General features: G+C 42.5%; 1 protein-coding gene across 2 annotated transcripts in view; it reads right to left on the bottom strand.

The window, feature by feature from the left end:
- Positions 1-283: 283 nt before the first annotated feature.
- The window catches only part of FAM124A (family with sequence similarity 124 member A), a gene marked incomplete at its 3' end in the record, with an annotated part of 58,684 nt that continues 45,953 nt past the window's right edge, over positions 284-13,014 (bottom strand). For both annotated transcript variants that reach the window (XM_084879394.1, XM_084879395.1), the window contains one exon: positions 284-1,090. In XM_084879394.1, the coding sequence (XP_084735520.1) occupies positions 284-1,090 (807 nt within the window). The remainder of the gene's footprint in view (positions 1,091-13,014) is intronic.

Here is a 13,014-nt window from a genome sequence, read left to right as displayed (position 1 = left end):
TACCTCGTGCCATAGGAATGGATCTCCGACATAACTCGAGGACCTACTATAATTGTATGAAGCATTTAATGTGTGTAAATGCACTAAACCATATCTCAAATGGAACTGAGTAATTCAAAAAATATATTTTACGACTTAAGTTATTGGCATAAAAATTCGAGTACTTTCCCACCTAGTCCCTAGAATGGGCGGCATGGTGAACGGGGGCAGGGACAGATAACTAGGTTCCAGACAGACCTGGGAAGCTGAGCGTGTGTGTCTGAGAAAACAGAGCGGAGGGTGTTCAGATATAGAATTCCTCTGGGTCACTGTCCCCGGGCCCAGCCAGCGCCGGGGATGGAGAGACGTGTCTGCCAGTTTGCTGGGCGTAGGGAGCATCACCAGGGAGCGTGGAGGATGGCTCTGGGAGGGTGGTGGCACCAGAAGCTGGGGGAGCAGCAACCGCTGTTGCCAAGGAGCCGGAAGGCCCTTCCGTGAAGGGAGGGAGGGAAGCCCAGGAGGTCCCCGTGGTCACCGCACTCCCAGTGGGCAGTGGTCCTTCTCGGGAACCTTTGTGCTTGGAGCGGTGGCTGCCACATCTTTCGGAGGGGAAGGGTGCCTCCAAGGCGCTGAAGAATCTACTGGGCGCAGAATACGCAGAGACCACAGACAGGTCCGAGGAGGACAGCCGCAGGCCTGTGTCCACATCTGTCTCCTGGGACCCCTCCAGGTCATCAATGGAGAGGAGGTGGCCGTGCCTCCTCTCCGATGGCCGGTGCCCTGGGGCACCTGTGTTTGAGAAGCACCGGGGTACAGCCGAGGTGGCTGGGCCGGGGTCTTCTGAGGGCAAACAAAACAAGGACTTGCTTCTCGGGAAAGACCAGGGAAGGCTGGGAGGGCTGCTGGCTCGTGTGGCAAATTCCTGCTGGTGCCCAGCTAGCAGGATGGTCTGGCTGGGCCCCAGGCGTGGACTGTCCAGTCGGGGCTGCTGGCCGCTGCCAGGAGTACGGCTCGCTGCGGTGCGGCTCGGGGAAGACGTGGAGTGCGGTTTCTGCTCCGAGGAGTGGTGAGCTCTGCTGGGTTTAGGAAGCTTCCTGTGCACCCTTTGTGCCTGCAGGGGGGAGAGGGCATACCCACTAGTCACCTGGGAAGCGGATTCATTGTTAAATACATCCTGAAACACACTTCCTCATAACTGGAAACTTCTAGTGACGTCGTAGCAATCCATTTCATTCTCCAAACTCTAAAGCAAAGACAGAGGTAGCAGGGCTTGGGGTGGAACCAATCAGGACCTAGGAGGAGACACAGCCCCTTGTCACAAGTACACATGAAGGGGCTCAACAGATTAGCTACAAAACGAGGGCCTGGCTGATAGGAGATAAGAATTACCATTAAAGGCACCAAGGATGGTTGAAGGTTCCTTCTCTCTGACCACAGCACTGCTTGGCAGTGTTACTGTTGAGAGGGTGGAAGCATCCAGAATAGGATAAGCACAGACAATCTCAGATCAGATGGACATGGGATTTGACTCCAGTTCCCCTGTGATCACAGGACACATCCTAGGGTTGGCCATGTCAGGGTGGTAAACCTTCAGTGAGTAAGGGGCTATCAGGAGATTAGCATTTATTTACCTGCTATTAGGAATCCCTGTATATTTTGCCTTTCAGAGACTGCACAGGGAAGGGAGCTGTGAATACTGACTAATCCCTGGGATGCCCTGGAGGGCGTAGACAAGCAGTTGCGCCCTTAAGGCCTCAGCCCTGTCCTCCTGCTCTCCACCCTCCCTGCGGCTCAGCAGGAACATTCTGTTGCACAAATGTGGGGACCTCCATTCCACCTGGGTCTGCTTCTCCCAGATTCCTCCTCTGGCCTGGCTCAAAGACCAAGCCTACAGGGCAACCTTACAATGCAAAGGGTCAATTTAATAGTAGATTTAGGGATAGTGGATCTGGTTCTATTTAGTATAGGATCTGATTTATGAATCCCTGCTATAAGAAAAGGGTTCTGACTGCAGTTTACTAAAAGGGATGTTTCCTGGCACCCAGCAGGCTAACATACTAGCCCCTCACTAGACATCAAACAACCCTGCCTCCCTGTTCAGCAGGATCCTGGTTTTCCACAGCCACTTGGGAAATTTAGTTCAATGTAATACACTTTGGATGAAAAGGGGCCACAAACTAAACCTGACAAGCTCAGGGGAGGCCTCCGTGGCTGCCTTACGAACTCAGAGGCCTAAAATAACCACAAAGGATGGTCTGAAATTAAACTTAAAAAAAACAACAACAACACACACACACACACACACACACACACACACACACACAAACAAACAAAAAAACTAAAGGCAGTTTACAGTGGGTAATGTTCTAGGTCAATCTTTACCCTAACTGAGCCTGTTGTCTTTTTGCATCTACAATAACACATCTTTGGAATGCAAACGTAACTTCCCTTTTCCTGAACCTCTCAAAGCACAGGCACTGCTCTGTGGAGACCACAAATCCCCTCATTGTTACTGAGTTAATTGCTGACTGTTAACTGTCCTGCACCTACTTAAGTAAAAGGGGTGGGTGTCCATCATTTTACTTTTACCTGGTAATCCAATCCCAGAGGTTTCCCACTTTGCTTTCTCCTAACTCCCTAATCTATCACCAATGGATTTCATTTAACCCACTTAACACCTCCTTTGATTGTAATTTTGTAGAAAGTGCAAAAACTGCCATTCTTTGGAGCATTATCTAAATCCGTTGAGTCTGCTTCCTGGCATTTGTTGACAGTTTGGCTAGAATAAACTCACAAAAATTCTTCACAGTTATGAATCTTTCTTACGTTATCACTTGGTATAGTTGGCAGGATTCCAAAGAAGCTCACCCAAGACCATTCTGCAGACCCAGAGCCCGTGCTTGGATCCAGAAAGGGCCCGTTGAGCCCTGCCTGCTCCCAGCTGCATCGGGTGAACTCGGGTGAGTTGTCTCTTGGATCCAGGACCTCCGGTGCTTTTGGTAGAGGGTCTGACTTCATTTGAGCTGCTCTTAGAAATTCCTAGAGGGGGCACTAAAGGATAGGAGTTGAAACCTGTGGCAGGTTTTGATTGGGCTTTTCAATTGGAATTTCTTTCTGAGAGTCTGAGCAAAAACCCTTTGCTTTATAAATGAGAGCTGAACTCATTCAGCTCTGAAGTAAAGGGGCACATCCTCCCTCCAGCCCAAATCTCAGGTGTTCTTAGGTTACTAAGAACCTTTGTGGAGGTGTCAGAGGTCATTCTGCAGGAGCCCCACTGGGAATTTCCAACTCAACTGTAATTAAACTAACAGGCTCATCCAGGGGAGTACCCATAACATCCAGGTTGACAGCTCCCGGTGCCCTTCCAATTGTTTTGGACAGCTGGGAGAGAAACTGAGGCATGTAAGAGGATTGAGGGGTGAAAGCCTTGTGGAGCTCAACCCAATAAGCAGAACAGTTTGACCCACTACATAACATCCCTAGAAAACTTGCTCAGAATTTGCAGATATCCAAAAAAAGATTAAAAATAAAATGGAAAATTGTATCTCTAAGGTTGAAACGCCAAGAATCCCAGCCCCTCGTTAATACTCCCACAGAATACATGTATGGTTTGTATGAAATTTCAACTTGCAAGTACCTATAGAAATGGAAAATTTAACTAAACATGCTATCAGGGGCGAAATAAGGGCACATGAAATGGGCAAAGTAGGGAACTTTTGACACCTCCAAATTGATTATTCTGTATGCTCAATTTGAAAAAGCTGACTCTAAAATTAAATTGAATGAATGAGAAGCTTATCTTGATGGGAAATTAGATATTTCCAGGAGAGGAACAGATAAAATATCTTCCCTACTGCTGGGATCATATTTAATCTTTAATTTAAAAAATATATATTTTTATTAATTTCAGAGAGGAAGGGAGAGGGAAGGATAAATAGAAACATCAATGATGAAAGAGAATGATTGATTGGCTGCTTCCTGCACGCCCTCCATGGGAGACCAAGCACAAACCAGGCATGTGCTGTGACCAAAATTGAATCATGATCTCCTGGTTCATAGGTCGACACTCAACCACTGAGCCACGCCAGCTGGGCCGAATTCAGTCTTAATTATGTCTCTTTCATATGACCATTCCTTTCATTTATTTATAAGATCTTTATTTGCCTAATTCCATATATCTCTTAATCCTATAAATAGACCGATTGACTCGTTCTTTCAATAAACATTAACTGCAGGTCTCGTATGCAGAACTTTTCAACTGGTGTGTTTAAGCTTTAAATGGGTTATTAGAGGTGTGCTAAGATATTAATCTTTTAAACTAGCAGCTTCTTAACCACATAAATATTATCATTATCATTTCGATGTGCTCTTTGATGTGAAAAGGGTCCAGAGGGCCAGGCACAGATAATTTTGAATAAGACATGGTCTTAGCCCCAACAATGGACAGTACAATGTTGAAGTGTAGTAAAGTGAGCCATGATGATAAAGTGAGTAGCAGTATATGAGGCATGCTGGGGCAAAAAGAGGGAAGTGGTTGATTTTAAAGAGGAGTGAGGCAGCATGGGGAAAGGTAGAAAAAGTCCTGCTTGGATAAAACCGCGGACCTGGAGGAGGTGTTTGCCACTGGAGGGCAGCGGGGACAGCATGAAGGGCAGTCAGGCACAGAAGCAGCCTGAGCAGAGGCTGCAGGCATGAACCAGGAGGAAGGCCTGGGAAGTGAGAGGAGTCATGTCACGGGGGGCCTGAATCCCATGCAAATAGAAGCACCTGCACCTTAAAACCTGGGAAGGTTTGAAAGTAAGGTGGTGGCATGGCCAGAGTTGTGGCTGTGGATTGAAGGAGAAAGAACGAAGTGGGCTAAACAAAAGAGGAAAATGCGGCTCTTAGAGAAGGATGTTCCAGAGGGACAGTGTTTGGTAGTTAAATGTCTTATCTAATTTCCCCCAGGGGCCTGGGTTCTCCAGAGTTGTTTTCTGACTTGTTAGGTATGTCAGCCTGTGACTTCAGAGTCTTATTCGAGGAGCATGCCCGAGGTGAGCAGCCGTGCAGTGTCCATCTGCCTGAAAAAGGAACCTCTGTGGGTATCGCCTCACGAGAAGCAAAAAGCCAAGGAACTGCAAGGAACTGCTCAGGGACATCTGAGTGTTCCCACGGCCCAGGCAGAGTGGTGTGACTTTAAATCGGGAACAACTGGCTGAGGATGAGTAGTTGGTGGTTCTGCAGATTTTTATCACTGTGCTTGGTTAACAGAAAGCTGCCTCTGCTTTGTCTTATTTTGACCACATCAGGAGTCCAAATAAACCCTAAATTCTGCTGCTTTGGAGAGCGGTGGCACCTAGTGTTTTTTCCACATAGAGGTGCCCGTGTGCACCGTGGAGGTAGCTGCTGGGCAGGAGGGATTCCAGCTGGCACGGAGAGGCTGGTGGTAACGGCAAGAGCGTGGGGCAGGGAGCTGGAGGAGGGTGGCTGCAGAGACTCCAAGCCCCCATCCCACTCTGGGCCCAGGGCTGACGTGGGCTCATGTGGGAGGCATCTGGCAGTATTCTCCAGCTTTTCCCTGAGGCAGAAAGACAACTTGCACATACAAAGGACCGGGTTTCTTTCTGTGTCCTACCCTGGCGGTGGCTGCTTGTCTGACTTGACAGGAACACAACTAGATGCTGAGGAGGAATCATGGTGGATGTTCCAGGGAACTCTTCTCCAGGGGACCTTTCCAGAGTGAAACAGCGCCCTGTGCCCTCCTCCCTGGAAGGCTGTTGAGGATTCCTGGTGGCTATTTGGCTCAAATTTATAAACAGAGTCTCTTAGTTATTGCTAAGCAGGGGACTGCATGTTCTCGGCACCTCAGGGGAAAACTGCACTGCGCTGCCTGTCTTCTGGCACCGAGTTCCTGACATTTGAGCGGACCCTTACAAAGAATCAGTCACTGAACTGAAAACCTGCCCCAGCCAGTTGGGACTGCACAGCTATATCCTCATTTGAATCTTCACTGACCAATTAGGGCACTGCTTTTTGGGGAGCACTTTTGTGAGGATTTGGAGTCCTTGTTTGCATGGGAGTAGACCAATCAGGGCCTGAGGCAGGCACTCTTCTCCATACAAGCCAGCTTCCCCTCTGTCTTGGTGGAGCATACGCTCAGTTTCCATTAAAGATGTGTTTCCCCGGCTGCACCACCACCTGAGCTGTAACACTGTGGCTGGAACTGTCTCTCTGGACCTGAGTGGAGCTGTAACACCAGGCTACCTTGCCCAGGATGCCCTCCACAGCTGTGCTATATCACAATGGACCTGTATCACCACTGAGCTGTCTCATAGCCATGCTGTTCGAAGCTAAATGTATCACAGTTGAACTACTCTAAACCTGACCTGTTCTACAGCCGTGAATAAAGTCTGTCTCCCCCTTTCCCACACCCCAAATTGGGGACTCACTGGTGTGGGGTTGATGGCTGACAGCGGCGTGCTTAGATTCCTTTCTATTTCTCTTTGTGTGTATGCTATAGGTGTTTGCTTTGTGAGACCATGAGGCTTTCAAAAACTTATTATTATTTCTTTTTGTTAATCCTTACCTGAGGATATTTTTCCATTGATTTTTAGCTCCCATACTAACTTTATAAGTGATTAATCACCTTTGCTATATATTTACCTTTACCAGTGAGATTTATACTTTCATGTATAAGTTCGGCATTTTCCCCTGACTATTTTCAGTATAATTTATGAAACACTGTGTCACTGACTGTAATACACAGGGGTAGACTGAACTGTTGTTTATATTAACCCAGGATCATCAGAAGTTGATTAAATATCACCAATTTAAGAATTTCAAAAATCAAATATTCCTTGCCATAGTTCAATGAGTAAATCTTAGAAATAGCTGACAAATAATTAGCAACAACTTAAGCAAGAATACCAGTTTTAAAATTAGAATGAAAAAGAACGAGGAAAGCCTATCTGAACAGTGGAACATGTAATAGAAACCTCAATATCTTTATTTAGGGAGTCTCAGAAGAAGAAAAGAAAGAAACAGAAAGAGCCAGAAATCTAATTTAAAGAACTAATGGCTGAAAACTTCCCAAATCTGGCAAGAGGTATGGCCTTCCAAATATAGGAAGCTCAAAACTCCCCAAAGAACTTTAACCCAAAGAGATCTTCACTAAGACACAATGTAATCACTCTCTCAAAAATTAAGAAAAAGAGAATCTTGAGAGCAGCAAGACAGAAAGAATAATCACATACAAGGAAATCCTGGTAAGGCTTTCAGCAGATTGCTCAGTAGAAACTTTGCAGGCAGGCAGGAGACGGGTGATATAGTCAAAGTGGTCAAAGAAAAAAAAAAAAAAAACTCATCCAAAAATATTTTACCCAGAAAAGTGTAATTCAGAATTAAAGGAGAGATATTTACTCAAACAAAAGCTGAGGAAATTTATCATCACTAGTTCTGCCCTGTAAGAAATGCTAAAGGGAATTCTTTATGCTGAAACAAATGCACATTAAGCATTCTCCAATATAGATTATATATTAGGCCACAAAACAAGATAAATTAAGAAGATTAAAATCATATCAAGCATCTTTTCTGACAATCTTACCTAATAACAAACCAACATTTAAATTGACTGTACCTCCACTACGCCACCAGCCAATCAGGAGTGATATGCAAATTAACCCAACAAAGATGGCAGTTAATTTGCAAACACAGGCACTGAGTGATGGGAAGGCGGGGCCAGAGCAGAAAGGGGCTGGGCTGGAGTGGAAAGGCAGTAATGGCAGCCAGGGAAAGGAAAGCCCATTCTAGCATAAATCGTCATGCATCAGGCTTCTAGTAATGATATAAAACTAAATATTAAATACAGGAGAAAAACTAAAGAAATTCAAACATGTGGAGATTAAATAACATGCTACTGAAAAACTAATGGGTCAAAAACAAAATTTAAAAAATACCTTGAGACAAATGTAAATAGAACATACCAAAGCTTATGAGATGCAGCAAAAGCAGTTCTAAGAGGAAAGTTCGTAGCAATAAATGCCTACCATTACAAAACAAGAAAGATCTCAGTAAACAAACTCAGTTTACATCTCAAGAACCTTGAAAAATAAGAACAAATTAATACCAAAATAACAGAAAAAAAGGAAATAACAAGGATCAAAGCACAAATAAATAAATTACATAGGAAAGACTATAGAAAAGATCAATAAAACTAAAAACTGATCTTTTGAAGATAAACACAATTAACAAACCTTTAGCTAAACTCACCAAGAAAAAAGAGAACTCGAAGAGGAAACATTAATATGGATACCACAGAAATAATAAGGATCATAAGAGACAACTATAAAGCAATCATAGGCCAATAAATTGAACAACCTAGGAAATGGATAAATTCTGCAAAAAAAAAAAACCCCACACACACAAAAAACAAAAACAAACAAAAAACCATATGATCTACTAACAGAACCATGAAGAAACAGAAAATCTGAATAGACCAATTAGTAGTAAGGAGATTGAAACAGTAATCAAAAATCTACTAATAGACAAAAGTCTAGGATCAGATGTTTTCACTGGTGACTTCTACCAAACACTTAAGGAAGAATTAATACCAATCCTTCTTAAACTCTACTAAAAGTAGAAGAGAAGGGAATCCTTCCGAATTCATTTTATGAGGCCACCATTACCTTGATATATAAAACCAAAGACAAAGGTACTTGATAAAAAAAATTATAGGCCAATTATAAACATAGATGAAAAATTCCTCAACTGCTAGAAAACTGAATTCAACATTACACTAAAAGAACCATATGCCCTGATCAAGTGAAATGTATTCCCAGGATGTATGGATGGTTCCACATTTGCAAATCAACAAGAAGAATATAAAGGGGATGTACCACAACATAATAAAGGACATAAATGACAAGCCCACAGCTAACATCCATCCTCAATAGTGAAATACTGAAATCTTTTCCTCTAAGATCAGGAACAAGAGAGGGATGCCCAGCTTACCCATGTTTATTCAGCATAGTATTAGAAATCCCAGCCAGGGCAGTTCAGCAACACAAAGAAAGAAAAGGCATCCACATGGGAAAGAAAGAAGTAAAAACATCACTATTTGCAGATGACATGATATTATAAAATAAACAAAACTGGATTATCAAAACTCAAAGGTAGTGCTATTGCCAGGCTGAGCTAGCTTCCCATATCAAAAAAGGAACCGTACTTAATATGAGGCAATGCCAGTGGACTTGGCCAAGGTTACATTACTGCCAGTCATCATGGTCCTCTCCTGGCTGCCCTCCACTGCAGCCCCACACCCTCTTCAGGACCAGTGAATACATGTATTTGCCAGGACAGATGCTGGCAGAGTCCTGGCAAATACATGCCAAGAGGAGCAGAAATGAGAGAACTTACTGTATTATGTAGGCCAGTAATTTGCAATCCTGGCTGCACATAAGAATCACCTGGAAGCTTTAAAAGAGAGCCCCCACTCCATGGCAATTGAAACAATTTCCAGGTGGGTCCCAGCAACAGTTGAAAAGCTCCCCAGGTGATTTTAATGGGTAGACAGAACAGGAACAGCTGTTTTAGGCCAACTTCCTGATTTCCTCATATGCCTAGTTTTTATTTCTCTTCTGCCTGGGCGTGCACCTATTTTTATGGCTACTAAAAGTGACATTCCGAAGTATATCTTTTCATGACTATATAATCTTCAAAACGTTAAAAACCTTCTTTCTTACTCTCTGTGATGTAAAATCTCTTGCAAGTCTAGCTCCGAGTATCTGTGATTTAGAAAAAAAACTGTGAAAACTGAGACAGAAAATTGTGCATTGTAAAATCTGCACTGAGAAAAGGGAGAGGCAGAGCTAGCACATAGGAATATTCTTTTCCCTTTCTCTGACACCCCACTGTGTTAATTAGATTAGCATTCACTCCCCGCCCCTTGCTTTATACAATTATTTTGGCCAAAATACACTGAAGTTCTCTTTCAATTGACCTTTGTGTTTAAAATGGAAATTTTGAAGAATGAGTTTCTATTGCCATGTTCCTCTCTCAATAATTTTTTACTTTGTTCTTATCTGAAAATCTGTTTTAATAACAAAACCTGCTTTTGATTTGAATTCTCATTTCTAACCATTGTTTTGGCTCACATAAGTTTCCTCTGACAGTATTATCTGCTAACAACATTTAAACAGAGAACTATTGAGTATATTTTGTAACACTTATGCCAGAAACAAGGCTGCCTACCTCAGAAGAGATCAACTAACTGGCCCGAAGAACAAAGACCCAGGCTGAACAAGCTCTCCATCCAGCCCTCCTTACAACACACGGACGTCATCGTCATTGTAGATTCTGAACAGCAAAGACAGATCTAATCTTCTCCATAAATCTTCCTCACTGGGGAGAAATGCTGGCTGTGGAGATTTGTCATTACAGTGCCTCTACTTAGCAAATGGAATTTAGAACAGCACCTCACAGTTTGGGTTAGTAAGAAGCCTTCCAGGAATACGTCAAGAACTCACTATGGCTACTCATTATGTCCTCAGGTGCCCTCCTGGCCAGGATTCTGTGTGGGCTTTCTTGGGTGGTTGAAAAGACAGTAAAAATATTAAATTAAAAAAAAATCCTGTCTTTGAAGTGCTTACTATTCAAAAGACAGATGCAGAAAGAGAAGGACCTAAAGATAGGACAACTTGATAGATGCACAATAAATATGTCATTTAAAGAAGCATTTTCACTGAATTGGATGCAATATATATGTTGTAAAGAATGAGTCACTACAGGTTTGCATTTTCAGATGTGGAAACAACCTGACAAGTAGCCAGTTGGTCATTTGCCTGAAGAATTACTAACCACGTTAACCGGCTCCAGTCTCGGGAGGAGGAGGAATATGGGTCTGGGGTCACTGCTTTAGGGGGGCTCAGCCTGGAGGTGCAGAAGACCACTGAGGGGATGGGACAGACCCCATTTCCATGGATCTGGGAGAGCCCTGAGTAAAGAGGACTTATCTTGGAATACCATGGGTGAGAGCCCTCAGAACTGTCTCCCTGGTCTTGAGCTCACCCAGTTCAATAGCTGAGTCCTGAGCTCACCCAGTTCAATACCCTCCACTGTCTTGAGGACCAGACCTGGCTTATACGTGGATGAGTTCTGGCTGGAATTAAATAAACCTTCCATTAGTTACTTAGTTAAAATCTGAGTACCAATGTAGGTTTTGTTCTGCTTTTGTGTACAGAAAAATATCCAAAAGCTACTTTTGAAAAATTAATACCAGTTACATAAAGTTACAAATTTCTAGCCCACTTTTTCTAAACTTACTGATTTAAGTTCAACTCTCAAATCTTATTACTCCACTAACTAATCTAGCAATTAAGACATTTAAAAAGGGCTCACTGCTTAATTAGCTAATTTCCTTTAACATCTTAAACTGCATTTATGCATTTAATTATTGATTTTCTTTAAGTCATTCAGTAGTGTGATAAACAAAACCTTTAAACACTTAAGTAACTCTTGTAAATCTGATTAGTTAAGATATAAACATGGCAAATATTGAATCCTCTTAAATGTTTCGATGTTACAAATCTACTAAAACTTACCCTTATATTCCTCAACTTAAAACTGCAATAAATTCTAAATTACATTTTAAAGTGGAAGCTGAGGTTGACCAACGTCTCTAAAACACAACAGATTCTTAAAATATCAAACATGAACAAATTATTTCTAAACTTAACACAAAATGTTTAATACATATTACAACATGTATTAAAGTTTTTACTTTATTATTTCTATACATAATTCTAATATTTTTTTCTGGGATTAAAGCAAAAACATCCACTAAGGAGATACTTGTGTCATTTCAAACAATTTGGGGTTGTTTTCTAGTTGACTGAGGTTACGTATGGACAGCTATTTTGGTCAGGAGGTATCCCAACCAGGAGGGACAAGTAGGGCCCTCTTTTGTAGTTGCTATAACAAGCATCCCTAAACTTAAAGGAAATGTTCACATGGTCTGTTTTCCTGGATTAAGTCAAATCATTATCTTACTCCTCTCCACTAACAGACTTCTGAAACCTTCTCTCTAATTGTGGCTAACTTTCTCACTGCTTCATTAGCTCTTCATGTTTTTGTTTAGCTTAAGATATTTACATGTTACCTCACTGGATTCTGCATCTTCCAAGGCTTTGTTGCCTCTGCAGTCCTCTGATAACCAGGTGTTGCTTAGGTTCATGGAAGAGAGGAGCCAGCTGAGCCTGGAAGGCCCAGCTACTTGAAAAGTCCCATGTGAATCTGGTGGTAAAGGAGTGGCCACAAAGCAGCTGGGCAACTGAAGAGAGGTAGGTTCAGGAAAGAGAAGTGATGAACTGCTCATAACTATCAAGATCATTAGACCCAAAGGCACCTTGGAAAGCAATCCCATGTGCTGGCTTCCAGGGCCCCACAGTAGGGCATCCTTTGTGGCCACAGGTGGGTCCACAGGCCTCCAGGTCTCTGTCTCCCGAGGTCCCAGTTGGGTGTGTTCATGACACGTGACTGGTTCCCACCACAGTATATTGTTATACATAATTGTCCTATTGTATTATTAATTATTGTTGTTAATCTTATTGTGCCTAATTTATAAATTAAACATGCTCAAGGTTATGTATGTACAGAAAAAACATATTAAAGTGCCCAGTGCTATTTACAGTTTAAAGGGTCCACTGTGGGTCTTGGAACATCATTCCACAGACAAGGAGGGGCTGCTGTGTGATTCTCATGCAGATGGTTCAAAAACAACAACCCTATACATAGTTTGTATAATATATATTATGCAAAAGCAGAGGAATACACTTAAAAATAGGATAATTTCTTCCATATGAGGTTTATTTACATGTTTCTAGATGGTTTTGGTCTGTGTGTCTTAGCACATGCTTAACTAAAGTAAACAAAAACCCTTAAGTTTTGAAGATTTAATAAAAAATATTTTGAGAATCAGATTTAGCCTCATATTCTAAGATTTTAAAAGAGGTTGAACCAATTTTAACATCCTCCTCATAGAACTGCCTAATATACTATATA

The sequence above is a fragment of the Pipistrellus hanaki genome, assembly GCF_964339955.1.
Source record: "Pipistrellus hanaki genome assembly, chromosome: 3".
NCBI lineage: Eukaryota > Metazoa > Chordata > Mammalia > Chiroptera > Vespertilionidae > Pipistrellus > Pipistrellus hanaki.
This window is presented reverse-complemented; position numbering and strand designations above follow the sequence as displayed.